Source organism: Trematomus bernacchii, unplaced genomic scaffold, assembly GCF_902827165.1.
Source record: "Trematomus bernacchii unplaced genomic scaffold, fTreBer1.1, whole genome shotgun sequence".
Lineage (NCBI taxonomy): Eukaryota > Metazoa > Chordata > Actinopteri > Perciformes > Nototheniidae > Trematomus > Trematomus bernacchii.
The window spans coordinates 27,336,279-27,350,099 of record NW_022987720.1 but is presented as its reverse complement, the minus strand read 5'-3'; the positions used below and the strand labels follow the sequence as shown (position 1 = coordinate 27,350,099).

The following is a 13,821-nucleotide window of genomic DNA, read 5'->3' as shown; positions in this document are numbered from 1 at the left end:
TGATTAATATACCCGTTTTAGGAAAAGTCACGAAGTTTGAGATGTGTTTTACCCTCAACTAAACAACAAGACCTGTAACACAACAATGTCAGAGTCACCGGCTGCCGGCTACCCCAATAAACAGACGTTAATAACCGGTGTAACGGCGGAACAACAATGCCGCCCCCCCCCCCCCGTTCCGTGTATCGTCACACATACACACAAGTTCTGTATAAAACGTATGAACACGGCTCACAGCGAAAATGTATAACACATACATTTCCGCCAGTCAAGGCTAAGTTTCAACACAGTGGCAACGTTGTCATATCCCAATCAATGCTGTGTGTAAAGTTATAGCGTTATATGTCTGGCTCGGTTTACTTTAACACCGGTCATCTCACCATTTAAATGCATTATAGACGCCTTCAGGTGCTTGAACATAAATTCAACGCCATCTGTAGCTAAGCTAGCAAACCTAACTGTGGTGGGTAGTATCTATCTTTTGGTTTAAATAGTACAGTGCACTTTACTGTTAACATTCCTTGTTAGGTAAAACACACACTTACCTGATTAGGCAAACGAGGTAGACAAATGTCCCAAGAATCCCCAACGTCACAGCGATGTGTCTGACAAATTCACTCAGCGCAGCTCGCCCGCTCAGAGACAGTGACAGCCGGGACCCTGCAGAAACCCCGTAGACGAAAGCAATGCGCATGCGCGCACTGCATAGCAAGCAGTTGACATTCAAATGTAAATATTAACTATTCTGATTGGAGGGGAGAAAATACATATTTTAAGAAGGAGAACTCTGATTGGTTGCTCATTTGATATATGTATTGACGTTCAACTTTTACTGGTTCTCTCTTGCATCTTGTCTGAGGTGAGTGTGTGACTGTTCTTATAAATTCATTGTGAAGCTGGTTAAGATTTGTTTCTAAAATAAGGGCACATTTATGTCATTTATTAACAAGCAGGTTAAATAAAGTAATGTTTGAAGTCATTCAACTATGAACAATTAAATATATTTCAAGGCATACTTTATTTATTCAAGGTTGGAAGAAGTAATCTGATCCTTTACTTTAGAACAAATACTCATTAGCACATTTCTTTGCTAAATATATTTTGCTAAAGTATCAAAAGTTTCATGTAGATCTGCAATAAAAATATTTTTGGGGTATGGGGGGGTCTGGGACCCGGAGTAATCCCGGCGGGCGGGAGCTGTTATGTCCCATCATGACACGTATGGTGTATATATATATTATAATGCAGCACAATCTGTGTGCTCCCTGCCTGTCGGCTCTGCTGATCGATGTATAATAAGGCTCTGCTGCCGTGATGTGCACTGAAAAGTGTTTCTGTCGCAATATTATCGTTGTCGAGCTAGCTAACTAGCATACATTGTCACTATCTGCTAACGTTAGCTTTAGCCTTCGTTTTCTAATAGTTTTTTTCATAGGCTATAAACGGAGGTGGTATAAGTAGGCTATAGATCTTGTACTTGAGTAAAAGTAGAAGTACTCAGATCTTGTACTTGAGTAAAAGTAGAAGCACTCCGATCTTGTACTTGATTAAAAGTACTCAGATATTGTACTTGAGTAGTGGGGGGGGGGGGAGGGGTGCAGTGCTTCGTGACCGCGGAGCGTGTGAACGTTGTGATCAGCTGTTTTAGAGACCGACTCTGCTTTGTGACACAAGTTACGGTAAGCATTTCAGATTGTTGCCGCGCATGCGTACCAGTTATGTGCGCCCCTGGCTGACATGGATGACAGTTAAGACACACACAGACACACTATAGCTCAGTTATATTTTTAATCAAAAAACTATTGAACACTGAAGTAACTATGATTGAATTGACTACAAATATGGCAATGGTGGTAAAGACTACAACAGCCATAATCCATTCTTTGTTTCAGGGACCTCTGCACCTGACCCTTTGATGTGTGATATTTTCATAACATGTCTGCATAGCAAGCAGTTGACATTCAAATGTTAATATTATATATTTCGATTGGAGGGAAATTACAAAAATATTTTAAAGAAGGAGAGCTGTGGTTGGTCGCTCATTTTTTAAAATTCGATATATAGTTTGGTTAAACCAGAGACTGTCCTCTCGTTCATCTTATCTTGTCTGGGGTGAGTGATCATTCCTCTTGTGAATTAATTGTGAAGCTGGTTAAAGCAGAATGTCTAAAATAAAGAGCTTATTTTTGTCATTTATGAACAAAGGAAAGCTGGTTAAATGATTCCATAGCTTAAATAAAGTAATTTTTTGAGTCATTCAACTATGAACAATTAAATATATTTCAAGGTATACTATATTCAACGTTGGAAGAAGTAATCAGATCCTCTACTTTAGTACAAGTACTCATTAGCACAATTGTTAGCTAAATGTACTCCAAATATCAAAAGTAAAAGTACTCTTTATGCAGAATTCATATTTTCACAGAATGATATTATGGTAATTGTATTATCCTGTTTTTATAAATGCAAGAGCATTTAAGCATTTACAACATGGACCAAATGTTTAATCACCATGTGTGCAAGCATTGTGTTTGCAAGGTTTAATTTTTATTTTATTTTCACAGAGTGACGACTATTGAGCAGTTCATTACTGGTGAGTGTTGGTCAAAGACAGTGTTTGTAGTAACATATACCATGACAATATGTGGAACTTTCCAGTCTTTTCTTTGCAGGGTTTAATGCTGTGTTTTCCCCACAGATTGACAGCTTTGAGCAGTTCTCTACCGGTGAGTTGTGGTCCAAGACACTGTCAGTAGCATAAAGTATAATGAAAACAGATAGGCCCTTTATTAGTGTAAATCTAAGTGATTAGCAGCTTCTAATACAATTGATAATTTTTTTGTTTATAACTATTGTATGCTAAGCTATGCGATTGTATTGTACATTGTGTTAAGTAATTATATTTCCATGTCTGTGATGCTGATTAGTTTCTTCTCTGTTCTAGTTAAACAACCTACCGGCTTGACCAGCTACCCATCTACCTACTCATCTACCTTCTTCACTAGCTACCTATCTACCTTCACCACCTTCTCATCTACCTTCTTCACTAGCTACCTATCTACCTTCACCACCTTCTCATCTACCTTCTTCACTAGCTACCCATTTAACTTCACCGGCTACTCATCTACCTTCAACACCCAGCTTTATCTCGTGAGCAGTTACAGTAAGTACATTTTTGTTGAACAGGATGCATCAACTATTAATGGACTTGTACGCTTTTGTTGCAGTTGAAATAAGTAATTGCGTAATTATTTGTACTATTTAAGGGGTCTGCTAATGTCTTTATTAATTCTAACAATGCCTACATACTTTCAGATGCCACGTGGTAAATCGTCCCGCCGTTCCCAGGCTGCAAAGCTACGCGTGGCTGGGACACGTGTGGGACATCAGCAGCCTGGCAATGCCAGTTTCGCACGTAAGTAGTCGAGGATTTTGTCATTCAATTTTGTATATGTTTAGGGTGTCCATTTTGGTTGTATCATTGTAAAATGTTTTTGCATGTGCATTTTTTACAGGCAGGCTCGTGCACAGATACACCCCTCTGTGGGCAAGCGAGCTAGTTATGATGAGGAGAATTGACTGAAATACACTTGATTTCTTTGCATTCATTTTTAGATAACTATCATGAAGCAGTGTTTGAAACATGGATTTGTTTGAAATATATACATTTTAAAATTCAATCACCGGTAGGACCCTTTATGCATTTGAGCCCTTTCCCTTCTAAAATCCTCTGCACGTGCCCGTTTACAGGTGTTATTGTAGGAAGGTGTGTTATTATTGCTTACATAATTTAAGAATTGTAAAGGTTCATTAAGTTTAATGTCGGTGTCATTTTCTCTGTTTTTAAATAGCCGCTGGCGGTACGGGTAACCGCCATAGAGTGCAGAAATGGCCAATTTCGTCCCTGACAGGACGACAACACAAGATGGTCATACCAGCGGAGTCTCCAGACAAGGAAGTATGAATTGTTTTCAGATTTTGTTAACAAAGTCTGGGTAATCATTAGTGATTTTCATTTGAAATAATGTCTTCTGTTGTTACAGTTTGTCCTCCTTGTTGGAGCTTCACATCTCCGTTCCATCGTCGATGGAATTGTGAAGATGCCAGAGGGAAGGTTTTCCTTTGGTGCCATGTCCACACCGGGGGCATGCGCAACCCAGCTGCGAACCGAGGCAGCCAATGCTGTGCTGCCTAGGACACCAGATGCAGTCTGTGTGATGGCTCCGAGCAACAACCTAACATCCAGTAGGACCATCACCGAAGCAGGAGAGGACTTTGCGGAGCTCCTCGCCACTGCCCGCAGTCGCTGGCCCAACGTAAGCTTATTTTTTATTGTATTTATTATAGTTCTTATAATATTACATTTTGTATTCTTATTGATGTGGTTGTATGTTTATGAATTTCTGAAAAATTGACATTTTTTTATCAACAAATTGTGAAAAATAGCGTACCTTTGTAACTTTGATTAGGTTTTTGCCATGGACTTCCCCCCGCGCCTTACCGTTGACCCTGACTACCAAGACATGATGCGTCAGGAATTTCGTCGTGTTGCGGCACGTATGGGTATGTTTAACAAATATTTAGGTTCAAGTACTACCGTAAATCATTTTCCTATTTTTCATTATTCTTTGTTTTAAAAGAGCAAAATATAATATCTGTGTGGATATGTTAGTAATCTTGATCTTGTTGGTTTTTTTTAGGCGTGAAGTACACACCGCTTGCTGAGTACTTCCCTTTCAAAGAACTTGACCTGTGGAGCAGAGATGGCGTGAGTGACATGGCAAATGGAAACGTTTTCTCTGTATACTTGTTTGTAGCTGAAATTCCAAGTTCCGTTCTTGAAAAAACATATTGAAGGTTATGTGCTATTTGTAAATGTATTTGTTTTTGCAGGTGCACTTGAGTGACAGTGCGGGAATGCCAATCCTGGTCGGTTCTATCTGGAACGCAACATACATGCAACTTGTTCCAGCCGAGCCGAAGCCATCTCCTGTTGTCCACAGAAGATCACCGCCTGCGAGGAGAGTCACTCCAAGGGTGATTGTCAAAGGAGAGGTTGCCAAATCACCGCAACTGGATCCTTCCAAGTGGACCGTTTTCGGCCAGGGCAGGAAGGTAATTGTGTGGCAGACATCTTTCAATAAGAGTGATATTCCCTGAGCAGTTTGCCTTGATAATGATGGAAGAGTACCCATTTGATTAACACAAGCTATGCTATTTATCTTTACAGAGGAGCCAACACGATGAACCTGAGCAGTCCATTGATGCACTTAAAGAAGCAGGGACTGTTCAGCAGGAGGTAGGTCAACTTTGTAGTATGCTTTGAAATCATTGGGGTATGTTTATTGCAGTTTATATGTGCATTTCTTTTTCTAAAACAGTGTTTCTTCATTTTTATTTCACAGGAAGTGGAGGAGAGTTATCTTCCACTGACACCTGTGTGGTTTAGCAGTGCAATGTTGGTTGAGATGGACAAGATTAGTCCATCCCATCTTCCTGGCCCTGATGAGTGCACACCACCGGTTCCAACACCACAAAAGGTAATTTGTTTGTATGTTGGTTGATGCCCTATTATAAAATGTATCCTTCCTGACAAACTTTAAATGTATTACAGTGAGGACAACTTATACTGTCCATAAGGAGTTATTAGTGGAGGATTAATCATTTTGTTTTCCTTACGTTAGAAAGCAAAGTTGGACCTGAAGCAGAGGGCTCCTGCCTCCAAGAAAACCCTGGCAAAGCGACAGGTTGTTCTTGTTTTCTTCTTTTTTAAAGGCAATATAGGACTTGTTTAAAACTAAGAAGTTACACGAATATCGGTGGTGTTATTTATTCTCAAGTTTACTAAATTGTTTTGTTTTTTTTAGGGGGAGGCAGCTCCCATTGTTGTGGAGGTGATTTTACGGCCACCTACCAGTAGAGGGACAGTTGCTGTGGAGCAGCAGGTCTGTGGTCTTTGTGTGAACGATGTGCTTTCAGAGTGACATTTGAATGAATCATGCTAATTTATTGACATAGTTACTTTTGCTCATTGTTAAAATAAAATAGTTTCAGTTGTTAGCCTGCATGCAGTCAACGTTGTTTCAAGTGTACACAATCAATGACAAGAAACCTCTCTTTTGAGTTCCATTCAGTATGTGTGTGGGTAAGTAGAAAAACAAAAGTTAATATATAACAATAATCATTTTGTATTAGTAATTGTATATCTTTCTATTATTTAGTTAAACGTTTGTGAAACAATTTAAGACACATAGTGTTTTTAGCAGTTTTTTTATATATGAATTTTCTTCTAGGAGGAGCCATTGCCGGGGTTGGAGCCATTGCCAGGAGTGGAGCCATTTCCAGGGGTGGAGCCATTTCCAGGAGTGGAGCCATTTCCAGGAGTGGAGCCATTTCCAGGAGTGGAGCCATTGCCCCGCGCAGAGCCATCACTGAGCGTGGAGCCATCATCCAGCAAGGAGCCATCATCCAGCAAGGAGCCATCATCCAGCAAGGAGCCATCATCCAGCAAGGAGCCATCACCCAGCGTGATAGTGGATGTTGATGAGGACAACGGATGCAGAACAGGTAAGGGCTATGCTTGCATGTGTTCAGAAAAAGTGCAGCTGGCTGTTGTCGCAGGGACTGTTGTGAGGTATGCATCCGTTTCTGACGATAAAATATCTGTTGCATGTTCTATAGCGGCTGCGATCAAACATTTGATTGCGCCTGTGTGTTCGTGGAGCAGTACAGATATCGATGCCATACGTGTTGCAGGGTCAAAGCTTAACTCGTTTGTATTAGGGGAAGCCCATAAAATGAATGTAAAGCCAAAGAACTTGTGCAGGTTGGTTGAGCAGACCAGTGTGTTTGGACGTAAGTGGAACGTCAATATGGGTCTGCCAGTGTACGGCGAATTTAATTTGTCTGAAGGGGAACAGGTATTGTCGGAGAAGCTGCTTGAACACTTATCCAGGGATGGCATGTGTCTGTTTAGCCTAAATTCCGCAGCCAGTGTCATTATTCAACACAATGACTGTATTGTGGTCGTTGATTGTGGCACACGTGCTGCGTCTGGGTTAGCATCCAGTTATGGCACATCTGTAGCCGTGTTCAACACATGCCTTAATGACCTGATGTTTTACATCAGGAATCTCAATAATTCATTGAATGCACAGAAGTTTAGCATTACAAGACTTTCTGTGAAAGCAGCTGAAGTTAATTCGGAGACGGCTAGAGTCATTGATGGGGATATGGGGTGTGTCAGGGGAACATTCAGTCAGGGTGATCAACGCTTTAAATATGCAGGACTTCAGTGCATGGCTGTCAGTTTGGTAGGCATAGCCAAACACAACATTGACAGCGTGTTTACATGGCAGACCGACAACCTGGATAAAGTTGTTGTACTTGGTGACAATCTGTACACCTCCCTGCGTGACCAACAAGGTATCAGTGGAGGATACAGTCTACTTTCGGTTCCAGATCTGCCCAAGGAGACCATTATCGACGGACAAAGATTTCTGTTTCAATACAGTGACTTTGTGTCTGGAGATGTGGATGTGGTTGAGGGTGATCTCATTGATAAGGGTGTGCACACCACTTTAAAATACGCACTGGAAAGCATGTGTAGTAAATATGACACATGCTTTCTGACAATGAATGGCGCTACATGTGCCATCATTGGTCAAGGTGGACACTACGCAGTGGTCGACTCCCATGCACGCAGTGCGTCTGGGATGAGCGATGGCGAGGGGCGTAGTGTTGTTCTGTATTTCAGAGGCCTTGAACACGTGTTTGAATACATATGGACATTTGCAGCGTTCCTCAAGAAGTCTCAAAAACAGTTTGAGATCGCTGGTGTCCGAGTCACTCACATAGGCCCAATTGAAAGCAGTAATCTGTCTTTGGGTCCAAGAGTGACTCCCAAAACGACAGAGACTGATTTGGGTTGTAGTTCAGCTATTCAGTCCACCAACATTCAGATGGGTGCAAAGCATAACATTCCAAAGGGATCTTCTGAGTCTCAAAAACAGTTTGAGGTCGCTGGTGTCCGAGTCACTCAAATAGGCCCAATTGAAAGCAGTAATCTGTCTTTGGGTCCAAGAGTGACTCCCAAAACGACAGAGACTGATTTGGGTTGTAGTTCAACTATTCAGTCCACACTTGGCTGCACCAACATTCAGATGGGTGCAAAGCGTAAGATTCGTAAGGGATCTTCTGCTTGCAAAAAATTAAAAAAGAGTGATGTTACCGCAGATAATTCAGACGTTGCTTTTGTCAAAGAAGTAAGAAGTGGACGACTGCAGTTTAATCCTCTTAGTCATCAACTTGCACAAGCTCTTTGTGAGCAGTTACATGTGCCGTCAGAGAAAGTAGATTTTGTGTCTACACAAATTGGTTTAATAGGGGCTCCATGTCTCAATGAAAAAATAGAGGGTGACGGAAATTGTTTCTTTAGAGCAGTGAGTCAAGCTGTGTGTGGTACACAAAGGCATCACACAATAATTAGGCGTGCAGTGGTTCATCAAATGCAGAGCAATGCTGTGCCTTATGAGCGTATTTTGACCTCCTCCATGTCAGAATACCTCAGCACATCCAAAATGCGGGAGGTTGGTAGTTGGGCAACAGAATTAGAAATTCAAGCAGCAGCAGATGCGTTTGGAGTTAATATATTCACATATTGTGATCCACGCTGGCTAAAATATAGTTGCGAGAACGGGCAGATGTCTAATCAGGGGGTTTATTTGGAAAACCGCAATGGTAATCATTATGAGACTGTTGTGTGTGTAAAACAACCTAATTTGCAGAGTTGTTATGGGTATTGCAAAGTGGACACTTCTTGTCCAAGACTGTACAATGTCAGACGGACAACTAGAGGCAAAAGGAGGGTTACCGAACAAACGCATGGTACATCGTCTGCTGGGGACACAGATTGTGTGGAAAAGAGTGATGTAAGTAAAATCACTCTTGAATTTAATCCTTTGTGCAATGAAGTGGCAAAAACACTTTGCACAAAGTGTAATATAGACTTTGAAAAGCAGGATGTACAGGGACCTACAGTAACTGGGTCCCTAGGTGTGGTCTGTAAGACCGAAAAAATTAAAGAGGACGCTAATAGTTTCTTCGGAGCGGTAGCTCATGTTCTCAGTGGTTCTCAGAAGAGCCATCGAAAGATTAGAACGACTGTTGTGAAGCATATGATGAATCACGCAGAACAAACTAAAGTAGTTGGGGGATCTGCTTCAATTTCAGACTACATTGAGAAGTCTCGGATGAAGTATGTAGGACATTGTGCCACAGATGTAGAAATCCAAGGGACAGCAAATGCTCTTGGAGTGGACATTTTTATCTGCAGTGGGGAAAAATGGCTCAAATACACTTGTAATTGTGCAATGCTTTCAAAAGAAAAAATATACTTGAAACATTGTGATAAAAATCATTTTGAGCCAGTGGTTTGTATCAAACCTTACGATGAACAAAGGTGCTTTGAATTTTGTAAAGTGGGGGGTTTGTCAGAGACACGGTCTATGCGTCGCAGTGTCGATATCTGTACTGGGAAGGGTGGGGTTAAAGACAATGCAGAGAGTGTTGCAAACAGCTGGAGTCGTAGGCGTTCAACATTTTTAAAACAGAGATACAGCTCAAAAAAGAAACTGTATTATAAAAGAAACACAGGGTACCAGCAAAGGATTAGGGATGCGTCCATGAAAAAGTATAGTGATGCAGATTATCAAGAGATAGTAAGAGTCGGTCTTAGAAAAAGGTATTTCGAGGATGAAGATTACAAACACAGAGCAATTGGACACACTCAGGTTAGATACTATGAAGACCCATTGCATAATCAGATGAGGAAGGATTCAAGTAAAAGAATATATAAAAGTAATCCGTTGAAAGTAAAAGAATATAGTGTAAAAAAATATCATGACGATGATCTGCATAGAGAAAGGGTTCAAGCATTAAGTAAACAGAACTATAGACTAAAGGTTTTACATAGAGAGAAAGTTATAGCATTTAACAAACGTAAATATAGGCAAAATAAATTGCATAGAAAGAAGGTAAAATCCATGACTTCAAAAAGGTATCATGGTAATCCAAATTATAAGAAGCGAGTAACAGCTAGCAACAAATTGAAGAGGCAACAAATGCTAAAAAATAGACAGGTATTTGATATTGTGATGCAGCAGTTTTTGGCCAAAGTTAAGAATGGACCCGTTTTTGTTTGTAGCTGCTGCGAGAGGTTGTTATTTGAATCGCAGGCCTTGCACTGTAAAAAAGACAAATATAAGAATCAAGAACTCGCCAATAAATGCATCAGAGACAGATATTTACACACATGTACTGATGACTGTGAAGTACCCTGTGTTTGGATTGATATTGGGAGAGGGCAGTCTTGGATCTGCAGCAACTGTGATACCAAACTTAAGAGAGGTGTGATGCCACCTGAATGTGTTCTCAATAATTTGGCAGTAGACCCCATTCCCCCAGAATTGGCTTGTTTGAACAGCATAGAGCAGCATTTAATTGCCAAAAATATACCATTTATGAAGATGGTGGCATTGCCCAAAGGTGGGCAAAATGGAGTTCACGGACCGGTGACGTGTGTTCCAGCCAATATAGTCCAAACTACAAATTTGCTCCCCCGCTCAAGGATGGAAGGTTCCATCTTGCGAATAAAGTTAAAGCGTAGATTGACCTACAAAGGTCATTTTAAATTTCAATTTGCAGACCCAATGCACATACAGCGTGCATTACATTTTTTAAAAAGAAACAATAAGCACTATAGGGATATTGAATTTAATAAAAGTTGGTATAACGAGTTTTGTAGGGAGGAGGAAGAGAATGAACAAACCCACACCAAGGAAACATCATCAGAGGCTGCTGAGGAACAGCCATGTTTGTTTCAGGACATGGATTTGATGGCTGTGGATACTGATCTGGAAATTGCAGATCAGTTTTCAGATAGAGAACTGAACATGGCCCCAGCAGAAGGCAATAGTCCTGCAAAAGAAAGTTCATTCATTCCTGTAAGGGTTCCCGAGTTTGAGGAACTTGATGACGCTCTGCTTAATGAGTTTTGGAGGGAACGGGATGATGGCTTTGTAGACAATTTGACCTTGATGGATTTGCCAACTAATGAAACGTCTGATGCTAATGCTGATGATGAGCTTTTACACGACAGGCAACAGCATTGCATGTTTCAGGACACATGTCTGATGCCTGTTGATATTGGACAGGAAGTGTTGGATCAATATTTTGATAGTACATTAAATGTCGCTCCAGCAGAGGGTAATAGTCCTGTGAGGCTGTTAGCAGACATTTCCAACGAAGCAAAATGCTTTCCTGTATTGTTCCCACTGGGCATTAACACCTACCGTGATTCGAGGCCCCGCAAGATAACATTAGCACGCTATTTGAATATGCGTGTTTTAAATGCTGATGTTAGGTTTGCACAAAATATAGAATACATTTTTTATGCTCAGTATTTGTCTGAGGTGCAACAGGTATTGTCCAGTGTGTCTATTGCATTGCGAAAAGGCAAAGCAGGCTTTCCATCCAAACCGATAGAAGATAATTTGTTGAATCAGGAAACCATAAGAAAACTGTTGCAATTTGATGATGGCTTTCGTTTTCTCTCACCTATTAGAGGTACTCCAGCATTTTGGCAGCGCGCACAGAGTGACCTCCTCGCTTGTGTGCGTCAACTTGGTGTGCCTACCTGGTTTTGTTCATTCTCTTCGGCTGATCTTAGGTGGGCAAATTTACTCGACGCTATTTTAAAACAGGAAGGTAGAACACAGACCGCTGACGATTTAGATTGGGCAGACAGATGTGAACTCTTGCGTCGTAATCCTGTGACAGCGGCCAGGATGTTTGACTATAGATGGAATTGTTTTTTGAAAGAAGTACTTATGTCCCCTTCACACCCAATTGGCAAGATTGTAGATTATTTCTATCGCGTGGAATTTCAGCAGCGTGGCTCACCTCATGTGCATTGCTTGTTTTGGATTGAGAATGCACCCAAAATTGATAAGAATACAGATGAAGAGGTGATTCAATTCATCGACACATATGTGACATGTGAATTACCATCACAAGATGAGCCGTTAAAGGACATTGTGACATCTGTGCAACAGCATTCCAAAAGACACTCTAAAACGTGTAAGAAAAATAACACTGTTTGTCGATTTAATTTCCCCAGGCCAGCTACTGCTAGTACATTTATATGTCGCAGCAGTGAAGATCAATGCTTAGCAGAATGTAGCTGTAACTTGACACCATGCGAGTGTGTAAAATTAGAGTCTTTGGCAGAAAAAAAGGAGAAGAAGGAGTTTGCAGTTAAAATTCTGAACTCCGTCAAAAAGGCTCTTTCAGACGAAAATGTAATATTTGAAAGCCTGGAACAATTATTTGAAAGTCTGGGGATTAATCAAGCGATCTTCGAGGCTGCTTACAAATTAGTTGGTAGAAAGACACACGTTGTATTGAAAAGACAAATTGGCGAAGTCTGGATTAATCAATACAACAAACCACTGTTAAAATGCTGGAATGCCAATATGGACATTCAGTATGTGGTCAATGCCTATGCATGTGTTGTCTATATAATTTCCTACATCTCCAAGGCAGAAAAGGAAATGGGATTATTATTGGGTAATGCACATAAAGAAGCATCACAGCAGGGCAATCTAGATGCCAAGGATGCATTTAAAAAGTTAGGGAGTGTGTATTTACACAACCGAGATGTGTGTGCCCAAGAGGCAGTCTACAGATTGACACACATGTCCCTGAAGACATGCTCTCGCTTGGTCCAATTTGTGCCAACAGGGAAAAATACAATTAAAATAAGTAGGCCATTAAGTGTGTTAAAACAGATGGCAGATTCAAATAGTCTAACCACAGACAACATGTGGATGACCGGTTTTGTTGACCGTTACAAAAATCGGCCAAATGACGCTGTTTTTAATAATATGTGTTTGGCAACATTCGCATCCGAATACAGGGTTATGTCACAGAGTGAAAGTCTCAAAAATGCCATCGAACTCCAAAATAATTTCGGGTTTATTATTAAAAGAACGCGAACAAAAGCAGCAGTTGTGCGTTATGCAAAATTTTCCAAAACAAAGTGTCCGGAATTGTTTTTCTACAGCAATTTCCAATTGTTTCTGCCGTATCGCATCGACGAGCAGTTAAAGCCACACAATTGGGAAACGTGTGAAGACTTTTACATGAGCGGTCGAGTTAGATTTGCTGATGGATCCAGACAGCTGGTGAAATCAGTGGTCGACGCGAATAGAGCTTTGTTTGAACTTGATTCGGATGAATTACAAAAAATCCAAGACTCTTTAGACGGTAATGTAGATTTTGAAGACGCTTGGTGTGACCTGTGCCCCGAACAGGAATTGGAAAATCTTCAATGCAAAGAAGAGCGGGAACAAATTGAAACCGTAGACGGGGAGCAAATAGACGCTATTCCTGATCTTGCCGTTAATAATCGGCAAATCGGCCATTTGGAAAAGACAAAGAATATTTTGAGCAGAAGCGAAGGGCTGAAATTAGTTCGGTCTCTAAACGAAACCCAAATGTCTATTTTCTATCAAATACGACAATGGTGTTTAGACAAAATGTCGGGTAAAAATCCAGACCCGTTTCACGTATTTATAACAGGCGGTGCTGGGACGGGAAAGAGCCATTTGATCAAGGCTCTGCAGTATGAGACAGCCAGGTTGCTCTCAACACTCTGTGAAAACCCTGATTCTGTGTGTGTGTTGTTGACTGCCCCAACTGGAATTGCTGCATACAATTTAGACGCAGCAACTATCCATAACACATTTAGCATTGGCGTTA

General features: G+C 40.9%; 2 protein-coding genes and 1 long non-coding RNA gene across 4 annotated transcripts in view; 2 read left to right on the top strand and 1 right to left on the bottom strand.

The window, feature by feature from the left end:
• csf2rb (colony stimulating factor 2 receptor subunit beta) overlaps positions 1–13,821 on the bottom strand; it is a 64,587-nt gene that overhangs the window by 21,401 nt on the left and 29,365 nt on the right. The gene's annotated exons all lie outside the window — the stretch shown is intronic.
• Positions 2,563–3,043, top strand: LOC117492901. The gene is made up of 3 exons (XR_004556902.1): positions 2,563–2,593; positions 2,699–2,726; positions 2,945–3,043. It is a non-coding gene; the product is annotated as an uncharacterized LOC117492901 (long non-coding RNA).
• LOC117492900 lies at positions 3,102–5,461 on the top strand. Its single transcript, XM_034143322.1, has 8 exons — positions 3,102–3,163; positions 3,316–3,415; positions 3,852–3,958; positions 4,044–4,316; positions 4,470–4,563; positions 4,701–4,768; positions 4,894–5,115; positions 5,231–5,461. Exons 2-8 carry the CDS (start codon positions 3,316–3,318, stop codon positions 5,324–5,326), a joined length of 960 nt encoding a protein of 319 aa, XP_033999213.1. The 5' UTR covers positions 3,102–3,163; the 3' UTR covers positions 5,327–5,461.